This window comes from Stigmatopora nigra, chromosome 6, assembly GCF_051989575.1.
Source record: "Stigmatopora nigra isolate UIUO_SnigA chromosome 6, RoL_Snig_1.1, whole genome shotgun sequence".
NCBI classification, from domain to species: domain Eukaryota; kingdom Metazoa; phylum Chordata; class Actinopteri; order Syngnathiformes; family Syngnathidae; genus Stigmatopora; species Stigmatopora nigra.
Genome location: NC_135513.1, coordinates 2,667,554 through 2,688,808, shown reverse-complemented (window position 1 = coordinate 2,688,808; position 21,255 = coordinate 2,667,554). Strand labels below are relative to the sequence as shown.

At 40.1% G+C, this 21,255-nt stretch overlaps 1 protein-coding gene across 2 annotated transcripts in view; it reads right to left on the bottom strand.

The window, feature by feature from the left end:
- Window positions 1–7,442: 7,442 nt before the first annotated feature.
- Window positions 7,443–21,255, bottom strand: part of xpnpep1 (X-prolyl aminopeptidase (aminopeptidase P) 1, soluble) — a 33,778-nt gene continuing 19,965 nt past the window's right edge. For both annotated transcript variants that reach the window (XM_077718990.1, XM_077718989.1), the window contains 11 exons: window positions 16,751–16,840; window positions 16,418–16,468; window positions 13,721–13,779; window positions 11,209–11,286; window positions 11,078–11,149; window positions 10,945–11,005; window positions 10,763–10,832; window positions 9,396–9,569; window positions 8,086–8,162; window positions 7,908–8,006; window positions 7,443–7,693 (listed from right to left, as the gene is read on the bottom strand). In XM_077718990.1, the coding sequence (XP_077575116.1) occupies window positions 7,574–7,693; window positions 7,908–8,006; window positions 8,086–8,162; window positions 9,396–9,569; window positions 10,763–10,832; window positions 10,945–11,005; window positions 11,078–11,149; window positions 11,209–11,286; window positions 13,721–13,779; window positions 16,418–16,468; window positions 16,751–16,840 (951 nt within the window). In that variant the 3' untranslated portion in view covers window positions 7,443–7,573. The remainder of the gene's footprint in view (window positions 7,694–7,907; window positions 8,007–8,085; window positions 8,163–9,395; window positions 9,570–10,762; window positions 10,833–10,944; window positions 11,006–11,077; window positions 11,150–11,208; window positions 11,287–13,720; window positions 13,780–16,417; window positions 16,469–16,750; window positions 16,841–21,255) is intronic.

The following is a 21,255-nucleotide window of genomic DNA, read 5'->3' as shown; positions in this document are numbered from 1 at the left end:
ATGAGTGTCTGTGTCTCATTGGTCATCCAGGGTTTTTGGTTAGGAAAAACCCGTATCCATTTATTCATAGTGACGTTGTCAATGCATTTTTTGATGTAGGAAAGTACAGTGTCTGTGTAGTCCTGGAGGTTGTCGTGTTCGAAAAGTTCCCAGTTGGTGCGGGAAAAACAGTCCTGCAGCTGAGAAAGAGCGTCCTCGAGCCAAGTTTTATTTTTTTATTTGTGGCCTTGTTAGCCTCCGGAGTGGAGTGTATGTGGGGGTGAGAGATATGCAGAAGTGATCTAATCCAGCTAGGTGAGGGAGCGAAGTGGCTTTATAAGCATGTTTGATGTTAGAATAGACATGGTCAAGAGTTTTGTCTTCTCTAGTATTACATTTTACGAATTGAATAAACTTAGGTAGAACAGTCTCTAAACACGCTTTGTTGAAGTCACCAGCGACAATAAAGACTCCGTCGGGGTGGTCAGACTGTTGTTTGTTTACAGCCGTTAGCAGGAAGTTTGCATTCGGAGGTAGATAGATAGCCATTACTATGACGACCGTTAGCTCCCCCGGTAAATAATAGAGCCTACATCGTATTGCCAATAGCTCTAAATTCGGGGAACAGTGAGTGTCAATGATCCTACTGTCGCAACACCATTCATTGTGTATTCACATGCAAAGTCCTCCTCCTTTGCTTTTGCCTGGTAATTCTTTTGAACGATCATTCTGAAAAATTGTTCTGCTACCTAGTGATACCGCAGTGTTGGGTATATGCGGGTTTAGCTATGTTTCCGTGATGACAATAATGTTACAGTTCCTGACAAAGCTGTTGGGAGCAATTCGAAGTTCCAACTCCTCCATTTTTTGGATGATGGATCGGGCGTTGGTCAAAAACATACTAGAAAGCGGTGCCCAGTGTGGTTGTTGTTGTTGTTGTTGTTGTTGCACTACAAGCGCCTGAGGATTGCCCTCAGATAGCGCTAGAGCTGCCACTGGAACGCGGATTATTTCATCCGGGGGGTAGTCGGAGGTGAGGGGCAGTCAAATGTCTCCGGCTGGATGAAAAACGTAGGGTGCCACGGTCCTTGTTGGCAGCTCTGAGTGGTATTTGTTGGAATTCGCAGGCCGCAGCAAGCGGCCTCTCAGGAGACACCACGTGAAGGTTTCCAACTTTGTCTCCCTGTGATTGTTGTCTTGCAGCAAGGCCCGCCCGGCATCCGCACATTTTGCTTCCTCTCTCTTTGTTGTCTTCGACATACTTTGAGTGGGCTGGCTATCCGCGGAGATCCTGGAGGTCTCGAGATGTCCTCGGGGATATCGAAGATTGTTGTGAAATCGGATATCTCGCATCTCCTTCTGATAGTGATTAAATCCTGGCGACTGTAGGATAATGAACTACACCGAACTGCAGAGCATAAAGTCGCTGTGTCAATGCGCGCCGCCATCTTGAGCCATTTATAATACAATGTGTGAAGTTTACTATTCAAGAAAAAAGGGATTCCAACCTCTCAGGCAACTCAACCCTCAACCCATCTCCATAGAGGAAGTCTACTGTAAACCTCGGCCGGAGTGGCTCGTGTTAATTTTTTCTCATAGGTCTTATCAGTCCCCTCAGTCATTTTGCACCACATTTTCATAAGGAGGGAGTTCATGTTTTCAATACTCTACCGCGTCTCAATCAAACAGCTAACAGGGCGCTTCCTACTGCAGTCGGTGCATTATTTGGAAATTCTAGGGTATAATAAAATAATGCAGGCTGGCAACCCCGCAAAAAAATTAATTGGCCGTTTTGAATCTCTTTTCGTTTTTTAACCAACATATTCCCGCTAGCGGACAGGATCAAATCTAGGCCAAGCTGCAATATGCCATCTCATCCCGGTAAATTACCAGGATATTCATGTACTACTAACGGACATTATACCCGTGTCTCCATTTGGATCTAATATCCAAACCGGAACTGTTTTCGAAACGGCGATATCCTGACCACCTGCCGTAGTCACAAAGACCCTCCGCTCCTTATGCCTAGCACCTGGAATATCCATTTTAATTGCAGCTTTACAAGCTCCAGTATCACATAAAAAATGTAATCGAATTCCATTCACGAAAAATGTGATCTCAGATTGAACCATATCAAATGCCAGTATTTGTCAGGAGTGGCTTGATTGCCACTCCTGGCATGATGTCATTATTATTATCAGCCGCGGCTAATTAGGTGATTAGGTTTTTTTATGCTATTTAAGCATTATGGTTTTCTGTGAACGCTGTCGGATCGTCTGGTTTCATTCCGTGTTTCCACGTAGTCATGCCGTTCACGATGACTCCACGCCACGCTGCATGTTTCTTTTCTGTTGTAATAAGTGATCAAGTATTTTATGTTATGTTACCCCGTTTATTAAACCAAGCAACAAGAGCAACATATCTGCCTCCCCTTTTCCATTTGCTTCGGCGACTCCGCACCTGGGTTCACTTTCCCCCCCCGATCGCGTCGCGTAGTGCGACGCGATCGTAACAGTATTTCCAATAAATTTAGCTCAACATCTTATTTAAAGTATTCATTCAATTCATTTTGAGCAGGCACGCCGTGTAGTCATGTCGATGGGCCTCATATTAAGAGGCTTTCTTGTTTGGGCAATCATGCGATATATGCCCCAATTATCCACAAACCCAGCACGCAGTATTTTCGAAAACTCGATTTCTGTTCAACCTCCTCATTTATTTTCTCTTAATCTCTTGGCTAACATACGTATGCTCTCGCCACCTATCATGGTAAAAATATTCTCCTTCAGTCGAGGAGGCCCCGCTATTCTTTAAAAAATATAATAAAAAAATACACAAAGGACATCTCATCATCCCCATTTCGGTGGAACAAAGTAGCATGTTCTGATTTTCCAGCCGTCTTGCTCTCATCAACATGCTCATTCCCACTCCTCTCAACTTTCTTTGCATTTCTATCATACCTTACCAATAATTTGTATCATCGTATCCAGATTCTACTTTTTAGAAAGATTACCCCTACGCCTAGTGTGTATCTTATCCTGCAGGTCTACTATTTTATGTATATTAAGTTGGCCAGCAAACCCATATTTGTTCATCCGTAAGTTTAAGTGTTTAACCCTTGAAGCGCTTTGATTTTCGACAAATTTAAAATCTTTACACGGCAGACGCTGTTTAGGATCATTTTCAATTGCTGCCTTGTTATTCAAGCTCCGCATTTTGAAGTTAGTTGGTGTGCTCATAAGTGGTAAATTTTTCCCCACCTTCGTTTGTTTTCCTTAGGTTATCACTACACACGCAACATACTCTGCAAGTATACTCTACAGGTGTACTTTCGGAGTTTCAGTACCAACCGGCCCAGGTACAGGACACCAACGCCCCAAGTTTTATACTCTCATGCTGTCTCTTCACCTGTTAGGGACTAGTATTCACAGGGTTTTACCATCGCCGTGCCCAGGACGCGAGTCCACTTCTCAAAATGGACCTTCACATGAATGCTCTTTCCCTGCATTCGGAAATGCAAACATTCATGTGGCTCACCAGAGATGTCTTCAGGATGTCTCTTTTAGTAGGATGGGTCTTCAACTGTCGTGAACTCAGGCGCTCAGCTGAAATTCCAGCCCACACAAGGGTTTTAGATGCCGTGGCCACGGTCTTTCCCCGATGTCGACCAGGTGCCCGGATTCCTTCAGCGTGTTGACTCCCAGGCTCGTAGGACCAATACGTTAGGGTCACCAATAGCCATTCTGGGCCCTTGTCACTATTGCCGTGGTGTTGGTAGACCAGAAGAGCTTGTCCGTGACGTGGAGCCCCAGGAATTTGAAGGACTGGACCTTGTCTACGCATACTCCATCTATGAGGAGTGCGGCCAGAACTGTGCTTCGTTTGCGAAAGTCCAGGAATATTTCTTTAGTTTTCGCATTTAGTGTGAGATTGTTCACCAAACACCACAAAGACAGTTTGTTGACGTCATCTCTGAAGCTAGACCAGGAAACGGACTGGCCAGCGGAGCCTGGGTGCTCAACCTGCAGTATAAAGAAGAAGCACTAGCACGCCGAGAGGTGGATGTGGTGCCACCTTTTGCACTGTAAGAAGGTTCTCTCAGTTGAAACGGTTGAGGCCACGGGTAAGATGAACTTTCTGACCTAATAAAATGCGGCAACCACTCCAATGTTGATTGGAAAGTTTATTGCTGAGGGAGCAATGCCATAAACCATAGGGAACTTTTATATTGGTTCTATTGTTTCCATATGCAAACAAAAAGCCGCCCCCCCCCCCTCCCCAAAAAAATATTTAAAAAAATAAATAAATAAAAAATAAAATCCAACTGCGGCCCGCGGGACGATAATTTACGGCCCGTGTCTTAATATGCAAGACTAATGTCCGTGCGGCCCGCAAGATTGATATGAATGACACGGTGTTCGGAGCTGGATGAGCGTGTTTGAGACCCATGTCTTAGAGCAGGGGTGGCCAACCCGCGGCTCCCGAGCCGCATGCGGCTCTTTGCCCGGTTTCATGCGGCTCTTACGTCCATATCAAAGTTTGTATTTGTGTTTTATTTTTATTTGCGTGTGCGCTTCGCTTGAGTTCAATACGGTATTTTCGTCCAATGCGCATGTGCTTGGGATGAAAATACCTCAAAGTTTCCCAGTAGGAGCAAGGTCATTTGAGTAAACGTTTTTTAACAGAGTGGGAGAGCTCCCGTGAACCAGAAGCGACAATGAACGGCGTCGCGCACACAAAAAGTATGTATCCCAAAGATCCAGGGTCGGCTGAAAAAGCCACACCCCCTGCGAGGCAGACCAAGGCGAGAGTGCTCAGCCGGGAGCAGCCAATAGGAGAGCGAGGTGTACACCCACGTGGTGGGCGCGCTAGTTAAAAGCCATTCATAATAAATGACAGCTCACAAGGAGCGAATGTTGCGCAAAAAATAGGCTCTGATTTTATGACAGAAGTCCCACTAAGTAACATGCATAGTAAAAGAAAAACGCTATTGTAAATTATTATATTTTTGTTTGTGGACTTGGTTGAACTGAGAGTTTGTCTGTGTGAGACAGTGCACACAATGTTCATTGTTGATAATGACTGGCCTGTGCTGTTAGTACTGTAGGAGTCAATTTATTTCATTACTATGCTGGTGTGTGACATTTACAATAAATCTGGCTGAGCAAAGGTATGTGTGTGATGCGGCTCTTTGCGGTAACACAGTAAAAAATGTGGCTCTTGGTCTCTGACTGGTTGGCCACCCCTGTCTTAGAGCATCCCGGGCAGGTAGGTCCCGGGTTCTCCTCAACGTCGCCTGCCCTTAGGAGTTAGAATCCTGGTCTGGAAACATTTTCCCTTATTTGTTTCTATATATTTGTAGTCAAGACCTTCCAATAATTACAAATGAAAGTGTAGTCAATTTGTGGCCTAGTGGTTAGTTCACTTGACTACCATGTGGGGGACTGTGGTTCGAATCCCACTGTCGCTTGACTGATCACTACACAATGTAGTACAGTAAATTGTATAACTTTTTTAAAATTCAAATAAAGACTTAGTCATGTTTTTCAGCAAAACAATTATCTGTTAGCTGACCGGAAGACACTTGAGGGGAGGGGTCCCTTGTGGCGTCCGAGTAGTCGGAGGTGTGGGGCAGGGCGGACATCTCCGGCTGGATGAAAAACAGAGGGCGCCACGTTCCTGGGTGGCAGCTCAGGGTGGTGTTGTTGGATTCGCAAGCCGCGACGGGTGGCCTTTCATGAGACACCTCGTGAAGATTCCAACTGTGCTCTCCGCGAACCCTGCTGTTGTTCCTTTTCTCAAAGCACCAAGTCTGTTTTTTTTAAGTGTTTCAAATTTATATTTCTGAAAAGCGTCGAAGGCAGTATGTTTATGGAGGAATTGAGTAGGCTTATTGTGTATGCATTTTAAGTATTGTGGGCACGACGGAGCACAGTAAAATCATTAGTCAAAGTACCATTCATGCTTAAGTGAAGGTAGCTCCTTATTTAATATATATAGTGTTATGTAGATGAGGATGAAACTTTGACCATGCAAACAGGAACGGACAGATATTACAGGGAATAAAAAAAAACACAATGATGATGAGGCAGTATGTTTATGGAGGAATTGAGTAGGCTTATTGTGTATGCATTTTAAGTATTGTGGGCACGACGGAGCACAGTAAAATCATTAGTCAAAGTACCATTCATGCTTAAGTGAAGGTAGCTCCTTATTTAATATATATAGTGTTATGTAGATGAGGATGAAACTTTGACCATGCAAACAGGAACGGACAGATATTACAGGGAATAAAAAAAAACACAATGATAATGGGATAGAAAGGCATTTGTTTAGAACACACTGGCTTAGCAGTCTGTTGGGTTTATTCTGTATTATTATTATACATATATGTGTAGTAATTCATTTCTTTGTTAAATCATTAAAAGTCTTTCTATTGTTCGGCTCGAGGTCATAAACTGCCGCCTAGTCCACTCTCACATGGACTTCTCCAAGGATTGTTGACGCTACATCTCACCCAGTATCGGGCTGTGAGGGTTGTTGATCGGGCAAGGACTTGATATCTGCCATTTCCAGCAACGGAGCCCATAACAAAGATATTGTTTCTGCCACGTCCATAACACTCGTGACGCACTTCGGGCTTCTTTATGTAATTGTTATATGATTGTTAGGTCAAATGAAGGGGTGATTGTTTTTGTTTTAATGCCTTAAAGCTGTACGCAAAATACTGTTCGGGAGGGATACTTTGGAAGATCGCCTCGCTTAAGATTACTTATCCGTGATCCAATCTATTTAATTAAATGTCAATAGTTGAATAAGATGTCTGCCTGCAGTTATTGATAATTACAAAGGGTAATTATTAATGAACCTATCACAGTCCATCACCTTGGCCTATTGGTCGCCTCGTCGGCTAACAGTTAGTGTACAGCAGTGCTTCTCAAATAGTGGGGCGCGCCCCCCTGGGGGGGCGTGGTGTGATACCTGGGGGGGGGGGGGGGGGGGCGTGTAACCCTGGGTGCGATACCTGGTGGTAGACTTAAAACAAGATTTAATAAAGTTATTCTTTGTAAGTTTGACTATATTTCTTTCTTTTTTTCCTTTTCTTTAATGTTAATAAGGATAAAATGTTGTACTTATAACAATTTTATAAAACGATTTTATTTATAGTCACGGTGGGAAGTGGGGGGGCGCGAATAGTTTTCTTCTTGCTAGGAGGGGCCTAACAGAAAATAATTGAGAAGCACTGGTGTACAGTGTTCACCAATAACTTCCACATTTAGTACGTTACTGTGACCACCAGATGGCTCTGTCACCAAATGTTACTTGCCCGTATCGGATTTGTCACGGTAAATTATAATTTTCTATATGAATTGTCCTTATTAGAGTAACCGGTGTAAGCCTATTACACTGCTGGTTCTGGAAAATTTACAGATAATGTATCATAAAATCCATCAATATATTAATTGGTTTTCACTCATCTTTAATAAAACTCTTTATATGATGTGTTACAAAAGAGGTGACCCAATTTAAGATGAAAAAACAATGATCACTGCACAAAATTTTATGGAACAGTACTTCTGGCCGGAGTGGTGGCTCACGCAATGGGTTGGGTCTCTCGGACAAGCCACGCCAGTGCTTCCTTTCTGCCCTGATGCTCCAGCTCCGCCCCAACAACCTCACGACAAGTTCTGTGGTACTCATTGACCCAGTCCCGCTAGAACACAGAAGGCCCGACAAACCGCATTCAAGTTAATGTGGTATAAATCAGCAAGACATTTTAGTAAAACAAATAAATAGTTGGGTTCATGCGATTGGCTGGCCGATTCAGGATGTCCCACGCCTCTGGCCCGAAGTCAGATGGGTTAGGTCCCAGCCCTCCCCACGTGTGAGTAAAAAGCGTTTCAGAAAATGAATGAATGAATGTTTACCTCTTTCTGAGTTAGCAGCTCTGTGTTTATCATCTTGACTTGGATGGGAACCAGAGTCAAGGGTTCAAACGTCAAACTTCCTCTATTTCTATAATTGTACTGGAGGACAAAAAATGACACCATTTCATAGTTAAAATAATGATGGGGGAATACAATTTAGAGAAGAACTTGGTCTTACTTTAGGCTTAGTTGGTACAACAAGAACCACATTTTCAATTCGAATACCAAATGCTCCATCTTCATAATACCCGGGTTCTAAAACAAAACAAACACACATTGAAATATTTGAAAGGCAGCAAAATATACATGTACCGTATTCTCTGCACTGTAAGGCACAATTAAAAGACACTTTTCTAAAAAAATCTTATATACGGATCAATATTGGTTAATCATTGTATGAAATTCCCCTTAGTCCACCTGTGGGGGTGACGTGCTAACCACTGAAGCCGCTGGATTGGAAATTATGTAATGTAAAAAATAATTTGGAAAAAAAATAATTGGAAATAATTTAGGTAAACAGTTCTTAAAAAGTGAATTGAATATTGGAATAATTGTTGATATATAATGAATTAGTTGTGGTTGTATTTATTAATTGTGTCACCCATATTTGTCATATTTTGTTGGTTATGTCGCCCTTCATTGGTGTGCTTCTTCATTGTCTTTGTCTTTTCCAGATGAGTTTGTTTCTTTACTTTTCCCCAGTGTCAAGGTTGTAAGATATTTTTGGTCAGTTTCTTACCATTCAAACTTAGTATCCTTTTTCCCATGCCGGCCTGTTTCTTGATTTTGAGTTCAACTCTGCGCTGCAGCAGAGGTGAATCATAACAGATACCTTTCACCAATGATGGACCAAACGGGAAGCTACCAGATCATGTTTTAAATGTTTGTCCAGGAGTAAACCATTTTGGACTCTTTTCCCACGGACGCTTCCCCGGACATCTCGTCGGCGAACCCCTAGGCCCTGGCGTTTGGCCATATACCGTGGCCCTCCACCTGATGGTTTACGGGGAAGCCCAGGTAGAGGTCGTCTTCAGTTCAACAATCCTCTCCACGACGCCAAAGATGTCGTGTGTTTTAAGGTTGTATGTTTTTTTTTTCAGTTAATCTTTCACCATTAAACCTTACGTCTTCCTGCTTCCAGCTTTGGTGTTCAAATGTGCTCTGCAGTCAATGCGAATCATAACAAACTATAATGACCCTTTAAAAGAAACCATAATGACAATATGGTCCATGATAAAGTTGAGAACCCTAATGTTTATCTAGATATCGAATGAAATTGATCAATATTGTTATCTTTTGAATGGGCCATTTTGTCAAAAAGAATGTTTTGGAGTCAAATACAGTATCTATATTGTTTCAATCAAGCTAAGTTCAGCAAAACATTTTAGCTAGAGTAGGTAAAACCAATGGATAGTAATAAAAATATAGAAGGCCCTTGAAATTGGTGATCTACACCCCTCTTGTGCTGATCATTTGAGAAAACCATACCGTTGCTAACAATCATCCCCGCTTCAAGTGGTTCATCAGCAAAGGTCTTGTAGCTGATGCCGCAGGGCCCCTCGTGAACGTTAAGAAAGCAGCCAACGCCATGTCCAGTGCCATGTAGGTAGTCAAGACCTGACTCCCACAATGCAGCTCTCGCAAACGAGTCCAGCAAGTGGCCTGGAGAGTGAAAAGAAAGATCACTTTCCTTAGTTATGTATTTTCTTCACACATCTATTTCTTTTCGATACAAGTTGTACCAATGGCCCTAAGCTCAGTCATAAAGGGTGAACAAAAATTAAAAGTGACTTAAAGTAAACTAACCACTATTAATTTGGATTTATCAGCGGTGGCTGAACCACATTGTCAATACAAAAAAGACTGGCTTTATTTCGGACCAACTTTCTAAGAGGATATTTCCAAAACACACCACAAGACGGCAAGCAAGGCTTGAATCACAAGAAGGTTACAGTCTTCCCTCAATTATATCAACTTCACATATCGCAAATTTACTTGAAACTCGTAAGCGGAAGCTACTTTTGCTACTAGGACTCAGCACTGAAGGAAAAATATTTGTAATTTTATTTTTTTGTGACTTCATAAAATTATGAAAATCCATGCTGAAACTCGTAAGCAGAAGCCACTCTTGCTACTAGGACTCCGCACTGAAAAATATATATTTTTTTAAGTTCATAAAAAAAGGGGAAATCCATGTTGAAACTCATAAGTGAAAGACACTCTTGCTACGAGGACTCAGCACTGAAGGAAAAAAAGGTAGTTATAGTAGAGGTGACCCTACTTTGTGATTTTTCGAAAACAGAAATTAAAATAAAATCCAAATTGGGCACTACACTCTGCGGTGTGAACATATAAGTGACTCAACGGAAATCGCGGTACTACTTTTTACCCAACAACAAGTCAGAAATTTTAAAAATCGCTGGCAACCATAGTAATTAAATTAAAAGGAAGAGAGCGTTGTATACGCAAAGAGACGCATCTGTTCGTGATGTAACACGGAAGTATTACTGTAGTTTTCTTGCTAACAGAGAAAGGGGATTAAAACTGTTTTCTTGCACTTTTATGGTTTATTTTGTCAAATGAAAAGACTCTAGCTTGTTAGCCAATTTCACAAAAATGTTTTACAAAAGAATTCACAGTACAGCTATACATAATTTAGGGAGCACAGCTAACATACTGTGCATTTTTTGAAAGGTGAGAAAGAATTCACGGAGCGATCATGCAAACAGAACATAAAAGCATTTTACTCTAAGACAACTTAGTACTATCTATTCGTTTGTTTTTAATCATTCTGTGACAATAATTATTACCTCATGCTGAACAATTTGAGATGGAAAATTAATTAGGACTGGTACCTTTGGTTCCATTGGGGAAAACAGCGGCACTGACGGCAATGTGGCCTTTTAGTACGTAAGTAAAGCATTCCTTAAAAATACAAAGAAACTGTCAATTTTGAACAAAGACAAGCCATTGACACTAATTATGGTTCTACTTAAGTGATTAGTTAAGGATTACTTAATAAACTTGCTAATTACACCTTTTCGTAAGCAGACGGTGTTCCAAAATGCATGGTACGCGTAACATCTGTTGTGCCATCCCTAAGAAAGAGAAGACCAGTCAAACCACATGCCAATTAAATTGCTGCAGGCGAACAGTAAAGTATACTCTACATGTACTGAGCTCCAGAGTCAATCAAGTAAACTTCATTGACGGTGAGTGTCCTGTTAGTCTCAGGCAGAGGCCTGCAAAGAGAGCAGACGTCACTTTAAGAAAAGGAAATATTACATGTGAGGTAACTCACCTGTAATGTATAATGGCTCCATTGGGCCCAACACTTGAAATAGAAGGGAAGCTAAGGCCGACGAAATGTTGTTGTAGGCTGCAAAATGAAACATCATAAACATTAGCTGATGTACAGTCAATGTACACATATTGTTGTATTCCCTTGTACCTTTACTTATGAAATTAATTGGTTGCAGAACTTGTTCCATAACTTGGATTTAGCAACTACAGTCGTATGTATATGGTAAAAGCCAAGACAAACAGACTGAACTTATATTATGATACAGACATTTAAGAATAAGTTTTCATCTTAACTAAACTTATTTGTTTACTTTTTAAAACTTTTTTTCTTCCGGCTTGGCTCTTTTTGCCTCACTTCCTCCTTCACTTTTAGCTGGAGTTTATAAAAATAATCTATCGAGGTTTTTTTTGCTTTTGTCTCCCCTTTAAATTATTACAAAAATGACATGCACAAATGTCCTCACAATAGGATAATGCACGACCATCTGCCAATTTGTCCGGGTGCTCCTCTCAAATTGGCAAGCAAGCGCCGGCACACGTACTCCACTCTCATGTTCTTTGATTATTTCATACTTATAATTGATTGTCATCGCATGCCTTTTCTTCGCACTACCCTTCAGAGTACCTGCTTGCTTTGGACCCATTGTTTTTCCTTTAATTCTGCACTGACTAACGAAAAAAAAAACACGGAAAAAATGCAACACTATGTCCAGTGCTCGTAGATATCTTTACAAGAGAGAGATGCGGCGAGAAAGACAGTACACTGTTATCATAAGCAGCCTCGCGCATCTCGGCCACCTCGCTATCTTTTATGGTCGTATTTCAAAATGCGTCTAGTATCTCAGGGAAAATATATGACCTATTTGTGCAGGTGCATAAGTGTGAGGAGAAAGCTAATTGTAGGCATCGGACAAAGCACACGAACACAGGCACATAAACACATCTAAACAACTTCAAATTAGGAATTATAAACAAATTAGCATTAAATATAGAACTACAACGGAGTAAATGTCTAATCATCTCGTCAGGCAATACAAAGAGACCATGCCAAGAATTGTCACTTTTAATGCTTTCTTCAGCTACAGTTTGGCACTGATGCTATATGGGCAGCCACGTTGCCTTGTAATATCAGTCAAATAGATGCTATTTTGTTATTTTGAAATTATTCCGTTTTTTTTCTTCAATGAATAACAGGGACCGCTTTTTCATTTCATTCGCACCGAGAATTTTAAATAAAGAACAACGTTGCTTTTACCAGACTCAAAGACAACAACAAAAAAAGGGAAAGCATGGAGATATGTTTTTGCGGTACAACCAATGGGAGGCCAATGGACCATAGAGATTGTCAAGCAGAATTTAACGCTACCGAGACCAATGTTCCCTCTTAGCTGTGCGTCTCCTCTGCACAGCAGCATATATATTTATATATATTTATCTATATTTATATTTTTATATATATATATATATATATATATATATATATATATATATATATATATATATATATATATATATATATATATATATATATATATATATATATATATATATATATATATATATGTATATATATATATGTATATATATATATATATATATATGTATATATGTATATATGTATATATATATATATATATATATATATATATATATATATATATATATATACATACACATATATATATATATACATATATATATTTATATATGTATACATATATATAAATATATATACTCAAATCAGTCGATAGGACAACTACGGCAATATATATATATATATATATATATATATATATATATATATATATATATATATATATATATATATATATATATATATATATATATATATATATATATATATATTGCCGTAGTTGTCCTATCGACTGATTTATTTTATTTTATTGTGATAACAATCTTAGTATTGGTCCATATATAAATCACACTTGATTATAAATCGCCCTGTCTATTTTGGAGAAAATGTAAGATTTTTATGTGCACCTTATAGTCATGAAAATGCGGTCATTACCAAATCAGGTAGTAATTTGTTGTATTTGCATTGGATGACATGAAAATTGTTGCTTCGGAACAAAATTCTTGATCTAGATTAGATTTTGGCTTTTTTTTTTAAACAACTTTTTTTTTTTTACAAACATCACTAAAATGTTAAATTTTACAAAGGTCCTTTCAGGATTGGGTGACTATTATTTGTTTACATCCTGTAGAGCAGGGGTCACAAACTCTGGTGATCGAGGGCAACTATCCAGTCTGCTTCCCATGTCTTCTTCCTCCAACACACCTGAATCAAATGATCAACCTATCGGCAAGCTCTCCAGAAATGATCAATGATCCTAATTATTTCATTCAGGAACAGCTTTGGTGACCCCTGCTGTAGAGGAAGTTAGCATGCCAGGAGAGCCTGTCATATCCGAGCCTTGAAAAGCTGAAGTAGAATTTGATATTGACCATCCTAGATGACCTCGGAAAGTACTCAAAAAATAAGTCAATACCTGCGCAGTTCTTCAGCCTTGTCAGCAGCTGAGATTTCAGTTACAGTGCCTTTTGGAATCTATACCACCAATAAGAAGAACAAGAAGACAAAAGAATAAATAAACAGCAACACATAACAAGCAGAAAAGGGAGCAAAAGCTTTACTATGCCAAATAAAATATAGCAAGTCGTCAGTAGCAAATGTGAACCTGTTCATCTCCGGTCAAACGATTTGAAAGACTGTGCTATTCTAGAGTGTTTCAAAATCTATGACCGCTGGTGTAAAAAAAAAAAAAAATGACACCGCTGCCAGCTTGCCATTACGTGCGTGATGTCTAATTCTTGACAATGACGCTTGCAATTTGCCTAAGCTAAGCCAAGGCTGCTCGGGCTCGCCCAGGAGCTGGGCTTGTCAGGTTTGAGTTTGCATATTCTCTCCAGGCTTGCGTGAATTTTATCCAGGTACTCTGGTTTCGTCCCAAATCCAGAAAACATCCATGGTAAGATAGGTTCCCACAAGGTAGAAGTGTGAGATGGTTGTTCATCTTCTTGTGTCCTGCGATTGGATGGCCACTATTTCAGCGTGACGCCCGCCTAGTGCCCATTGTTGGCCGGGATAAAGTCAAGCACCCTTTGTTTGAATATGAGTACAATGGATCAATATGTTGTCAAGTTCTAATCAATGCTTCTGTTTCAAATTGTAAATGTATCATATACAAATTTGATCATCCCTTGAGTGGTCTTGAACACAAAATATACAGAGTACATACACTTATTTCACTAACTTTCTGTAGGTTTTACCTACTGACAATGGTAAAAAAATCATAATAATCTAATCTAATCTGAACTCTTATATAAATGTATATTTGTGGGTACTCGGTCGATTCGCCAACGGACAGTTCACCGAATGGACATGACGCCAAACGGACTATTCTCCGAACGGACATTCCGCCGAAAGGACATTTTGCCGAAAAAATTAAAGTTTTCAATTTATCATTTTATTAAACAAATAAAAGTGGGGATTTTTCTCATGGTGTTGTTTTTGGTGCCGAGGTTGAAAAACATACACATGATCCAGGGGCGGGGCGAGCGCGCGAAACGTCCGTTTGGCGAAGCGTCCGTTCGGCAAAATGTCCATTGGGGAAATGTCCGTCAGTGAAACGTCTTTTGGCGAATCGTCCGGTCACAATATTTGTGTGTGGGTGTGTGTGTGTGTGTATCTGTATGTGTGTGTGTATATGTATCTGTCTGTGTCTGTGTATATGTATCTGTCTGTGTATCTGTTCAATCCCTATGCACTCTGAAACGGCTGAACCAATTTTCATGAAAATTCTTTAGGTGTCTGGGAGTGTCATAGGTTTTGTATCAAAGCAACCCCAATATACACTAAAAATTGATAAACGAAAAGAAAATCAAGCAAAGAAAATCGCTAAAATACAAAAACCAAACCCATTTCAACCACAACCGAACTGCCAATTTGACCTCCTTGGACTTTTGGGCCAAGCGGCTCAATGTTTAATTTCACTGCCCCGGTCCCCAAAAGCAAACATAAAATGACAACCCTTTAATAAATGCATCTTTGTTTACGTGTCTGTGTGTTTGTGTGTGTCTGTTCGCTCCCCATGGACCTAAAGACAATTCATCTAAAAATATACAGTTATGCTTTGCACGTCCGTGGATGTCATAAAATAGGTTTTGTATCGAAATTTTTCCGACAACTATCTAAAATCGATAATCGAAAAAAATCGTGTTTCCAAAAAAATGGTCCGATTCACTCCTAATTCATAGTAGGGGTGTTAATCCAGAGTTTACACATCATGGGTCTCGCTCCAATTGCGACTAAACCGTCTGCTGGATTTCCACAAAAATTTGCAGGGTTTTGAATCTGGCCATTCAGAATGTCCATGCCAAGTTTCAAGGGTTTCTTTTTTTTGACAGAGCGACAATATGACAATCAATAACACTTCAAACTGGTATTTCCCGAAAACGCTGTTTTCCGAAAAAAATAAGGGCAGTGAAGCGGAAGGACGAATTGGGGAAAAACTTAGCGGCGTCTTTTACGCAAGGTGAAACCGCAGGTGGCCACGCTTTGCGCACATTGGGAAATTTGAACAGTGTTGATTGGCGCCTTTGACCCCATAAACACGCGTGAACTAGCATTACTCCCAAGCCTTACTCAAGGCCCGGCAACGCCGAGCTCTTCTGCTTGATATAAATATTTATTTCATTCCTTATCCATTCTTTCATTCTATGGTTAATTTTCACTTTCACTCACTTTCCATGGCGCTTATCTTCACAAGGGTCACAATGGTACCGGAGCATATCCCAGGAAAGTACGTGCAGTATGCTGAGTGTAAATTCTGAATTGGTTGTAGGCGAATCACAGGACACAGTGTCTTTCATTATCATTTAAATTTGTATATACAACTTAAAAATAAAAATTAGGAAAGAATGTGAAGAGCAAAGCAGCATTGTGATGATACCGCTAATTAGGATTTGGAAGCTTCAATGCCCCAAATTATAATTCAAAGTCATTATAATGATTGTTTTAAGTGAATATAGGCTATTTCACACAGCTTGCAAAACAGGCCTGAACTCGCATTTTTCTTTTTTTCATTGTAAAAGCACAGCAACAACCTCAACATGGAATGCTTGCTGGCAACTCTCCAAGACAACAGTTTAACTGAAATTTAAGGCTGAAAAGACACAAACTTTACCTCTTTTTCCAACCAAGCAAAAAGTTCACAAAGAGCAACTGCATCCTTGATCTGTCATGAAAGCGGCAGAATGTTTATGAAGTCATTAGTAAAATCATAGTTAATGCAAATGTGCATCTGCAATTCCCATGAAATTGGGACATTTTGTTAAACATGAATAAAGACAGAATACAACAATTTGTACATCATATTCTTTCTACCAATTCTTAATGAACTACAAAATATATAATGTTTAAAGGGATAAAAATTGTTTTTAGCAAATAATAATTACTGGAAACGTCATTATTATTGGTCTTACAAATATGGATTTTGAAATGACCAAAAAATTCTTACATGTGCTGTTTTCATGCCTTGAATCTCTGTTGTGTTCTTCACTGCCTTGGCAAGGCAGAGTGGAGTGTAGGGAATGGGAGACCTGTGGGCCTAAAAAACAGCAAGGGAACTGTTACTTTTTTGACTTAGTTCATATAATTTGCTACATGAGAAGAGAAGATAGTTGATTGATGTGGTCCGTTTTTATTGTACACCTACCGTATTTTCTCGCATACAAGCCTTATTTGTCACTAAAAATGATGACTGAATCGAGGGCACGGTTTATATGCGCACAAATTAGACTTGACATGCACGAAACTGCAAGATGACAAAAGCAAAACGCCATAAAAAAGACAATGCAGCCAATATTGTCATTTATTTCAAAATAGAGGAAAGATAAACAAATAAAATCCTAAACATTTATTTTGACGTCTCTGAATGAAACTCAAGAAAAAAAAAGATATCTTTCATAAAATGTGAAAAAACACTTGTGCTTGTGTTACGGCTGGCAGCCTGGACACACACTATGTAGGAGGTGTGTGCTTCCTTTTCTTTACAGGTATCTGCAGCTGTGGCTCCACCTCGGTGACAGAGCCCTGCCCAGGCCAACACAGCTGTAATTAATTCCCCAATCATCCCTCCTGCCCTCATTTAAACCCTTTTCAGTGCCATAAAGTGCCATTGCACATTCACTCGGTGGTTAGCAGTGGCACGCTCACTGTCCAAGTTTGCTGAAGGAAGGGGTGGCGAACACGTGGCTCTTGAGCCGCATACGTCTCCTGGCCAACAGCTCTTTGCAACAGCAACCTCAAGCATAGTTGATTTGTTGAATTTGGCTAGGTTGGATTTGATATGTGCTTTGAGGGTGGACACATAAAATGAACACATTGTTTGTACGGAGGGGAAAGTGTTATGGTGAATAAAATGTTTTTAATTGTGTTTTTTTGTGCCTGTCTGTCTGTATTGGCAGGTCACAGTGGTGTGACTCTGGCAGTTTAAAATATTTGCCATTTGTGTCCAACCTGTTCGTCACTCCTGCCTTAGGGAGTTATGCAAGTATAGCATGACGTATGTAATTAGAATCTAAACTTAGAATTTTATAGAAAACATTATTTTTCGGTTGGGGGTGTAAAACGTTTACCGTACTTATTTGACATTGTCGCTTTTGTCGGACAAAAAATGATGACTGAATCAAGGGCACGGGTTATATGTCATAAAAACATGACATGCAAAAAAACTACTAATTGACGACGCCGTGACACAATGAAAATGGCGGCGGTGTCAGCGTGTGACGTCACGACAAAAATGGCGGCTGCGTCGGCGAGTGACGTCATGACAAAAATGGACGCTGCGTCGGCGTGTGAGGTCACGACGTAATTCGGCTGATACTTTCATTAATTTCAAAATAGAGCAGATAAAATGCTAAACAAAATTTATTTTGACGTACATCAATGAAATTCAAGAAAAAAAACGTATCTTGCATAAAACGTGAAAAATCACTGCTCGGTGCACAGCCATCTTACCTAGGGCGCTAACGTATAAACCTAGTCAAACGTGCTCTGACTGGCCAGAAGCAAGTAGCCTTGATTTGTAAATAAAACAAAATTCTACTTGTAAATGTTTTTGTTGTTTTAATTAAAAGGCGGGTTATATCGTCTTTTTCGTTAATGCAGCGGGGCGGACAGCTTGGGGTCATATATTTGTAGTTTGAGTTGAAGTCTTTAGGAGAGAGCACCGCGGACGTTTCCAGTGGAATTTGATTCAGTGTTCATCAAAATAGACTGTAATGTGTTGTCAAAAAATAATTGCTCTACATTGTCAATTACTTGGAATTGATATAATAGAAGCTGAAGGATCATCTGTGTGCCCTTGTGCCACTCTCTGGCCAGAGTATCTGGGTAGATGAGCGCGATCAAAGAACATCACAATGCTAAGCTAATTCGCTGATATAGATTTTTTTCATTGTATTTCTTGTTCAAAACTGGCAACTATTTGAGTAATCTGAACCATCAATAGAATTGAGATATTTTGGCCTTATAAGCAATATGGCTGCCACAACATCTTAAACTTCTGGCAAGAAAATTGTAATTTCTGTAATTAGAGAGCATCAGGTTCTCTTCAAGATTGAATAATTTGATAGTTTGCATTTACAAAGACAGGCATATTAACTTCCTTATGATATTGACCCTAATAATGTGCTTTTTATTCATACAGTATCTCAGAAATACCACTTGATGATTTTCCCTTCAAAGTAACACATTTGTACTCCCTATTAAAACCATGATTATGCAGGTGAAAATTGGGAAGCAGGGAGGCATCTTATACACAAGAAATTTTAAAATTCTAAAATTTCAAGGAATTTTTCAGGGTTTGGCTTATATGCGCAGGCGGTTTATATGAGAGTAAATACAGAAATTCTCCCTGGATTGGGCGCAACAGAAAACTATTGAGAAGCACTGGTGTAGAGCAACACTAGCCTGACTTTGATGCGGGCAGGGACACTCGATTCGCGTTGGTGGCAGTATGATTGTGAGTGTGAATGGTTGCTTGTCCCTCTTTGTTCCCTACGACTGACTGAGACCTTTCTAAGGTGTACTCTGCCTATCGCACAAAGTCTGCTGGGATAGGCTCCGGCAACCCCCGCAACCCTTACAAGGATGCGTGAATATTTTAACATAAAAAAAAGTATACGAGGAGTCTGGTGTCAAAAGTCAGCAGTAAGTCAGATCCGTTTCCAGTGGGGGTTGGACTTCGCCAGGTCCGCCCTGTCAGCATTTCTGTTCCCAACTTTTATGGACAAAATATCGAATCACATATTGAGGGGGTCCGGTTTGGTGGCCTCCATATTCTATCTCTGCTTTTTGTAGATTTTGTGGTTCTGTCGGCTTCATCAGGCCAGGATTTGCAGCTGAGTGTGAAGCGGTCGGGATGAGAATCAGCCACTCCAAATCTGAGACCATGGTCTTCAGTCGGAAAAAGGTGGCATGCCCTCTCCGGCCGGTTCAGGGATCAGGTCCTTCCCCAGGTGGAGGAGTTAAAGTATTTTGGGGTCTTGTTCACCAGTGAGGGAAGAATGGAGCAAGAGATCGACAGGTGAATGGTGCGGTGTCTGCAGTAATGCGGACTCTGCATCAGTCCTTCGTGGTAAAGAAGGAGCTGAGTCAAAAAGTGAGGCTCTCTATTTTCCAGTCGATCTAATTTTCTGCTCTCATATATGGTCACAAGTTGTGGGTCGTGACCATAAAAATGAGATTAATAGGGGAAATGCAAAGACATTTTAATTGGGGTGCATGTGCGAGGTAAAACATTTGGCACTCTCAAATCTGAACGTAAAGGACATGGAAAATGCCTATCTGATTAGAATCGTGTCGGTGGGTTTTGCACGGATTGGTGTTGAAAGAACCCTTCATGCTTCACCACCGCGGGTTCAGTACATCGCAGTATTTCGTATTACCGTATTTACTTGCGTATGAGTCGCTTTTGTCGGGCAAATAATGATGACTGAATTGAGGGCATGGCTTATATGCGCATAAAAATGATAGAGAAAAATGGTGGAGATCAGGGCACCACTTCTTCGGCACTAAGTTGGGTGGCACTCGCCGAAGCGAAATTGACTTTTCCTGTTTTGTGTGGATTGGATTTGGAGAAATTTAAGATATCTACAGGAGATCGTCAATATGGCACGCAGATTGCAACAACGGGTCCAGGAGTTTGATGACACATGGTCAGAGCCATCAAATTTGCCAATCATGTTATCAGTCAAATGTCTTTGTACAAAGGCATATTTGTACAAAAAAAAGAAGCAACAGTCATGACTTCTCATCACCATGTTTCTTGTGAGTCTTGTGAATTCTACACGATTTTCCCACAAAAAAAAAGCATACGATGAAAATAGTCACAAAAATAAAATAAAAAACCTGATCGACCGCCTCCGGTCGATTATGCTTACTATGTTACCTTTATTATTAATTTCACCATTTCGAAAGTAAAAAAAAAGGCTGAATTCTTTTGAAAACATTATTTCACTGTTGCTAATCAATGAGTTTCAATGAGGGTATGCATGCAGTAGAGTATAATGAAGAAAAAATATAATTTAAAAAAGGCGCTAGAGATAGTTTCGGCGCCACAGTGCCGGCATGACGCTCCCATTAGTGCGTTCGGGACTTAGTTCTCTCACCAGCGGTTCCATATTTTATCACACAGGTTCGCATAGAGCCATATACACCCATCAAAAGAGCCACATATGGCTCCCGAGCCACTGGTTCCCTACCCCTGCCCTACAATTTCTCCTGAAGATTCCATTGATGATCTGATGCCTCTTGAATCTGATAAAGAGGACTTTGACAAAAGCTCGCAATAACCAGTTATTTTTTAATTAGGGGAGAGGAATTGTTTTCACTGAGTACAGTACTTGAAGTGTTTTCAATTTTTAATATATAGATTATATTTGGATATGAATACATTAGTCCTTTCATATGCCTTAAAACTATCATTTAATAAATACACTTTTTGATAATTATACTTGT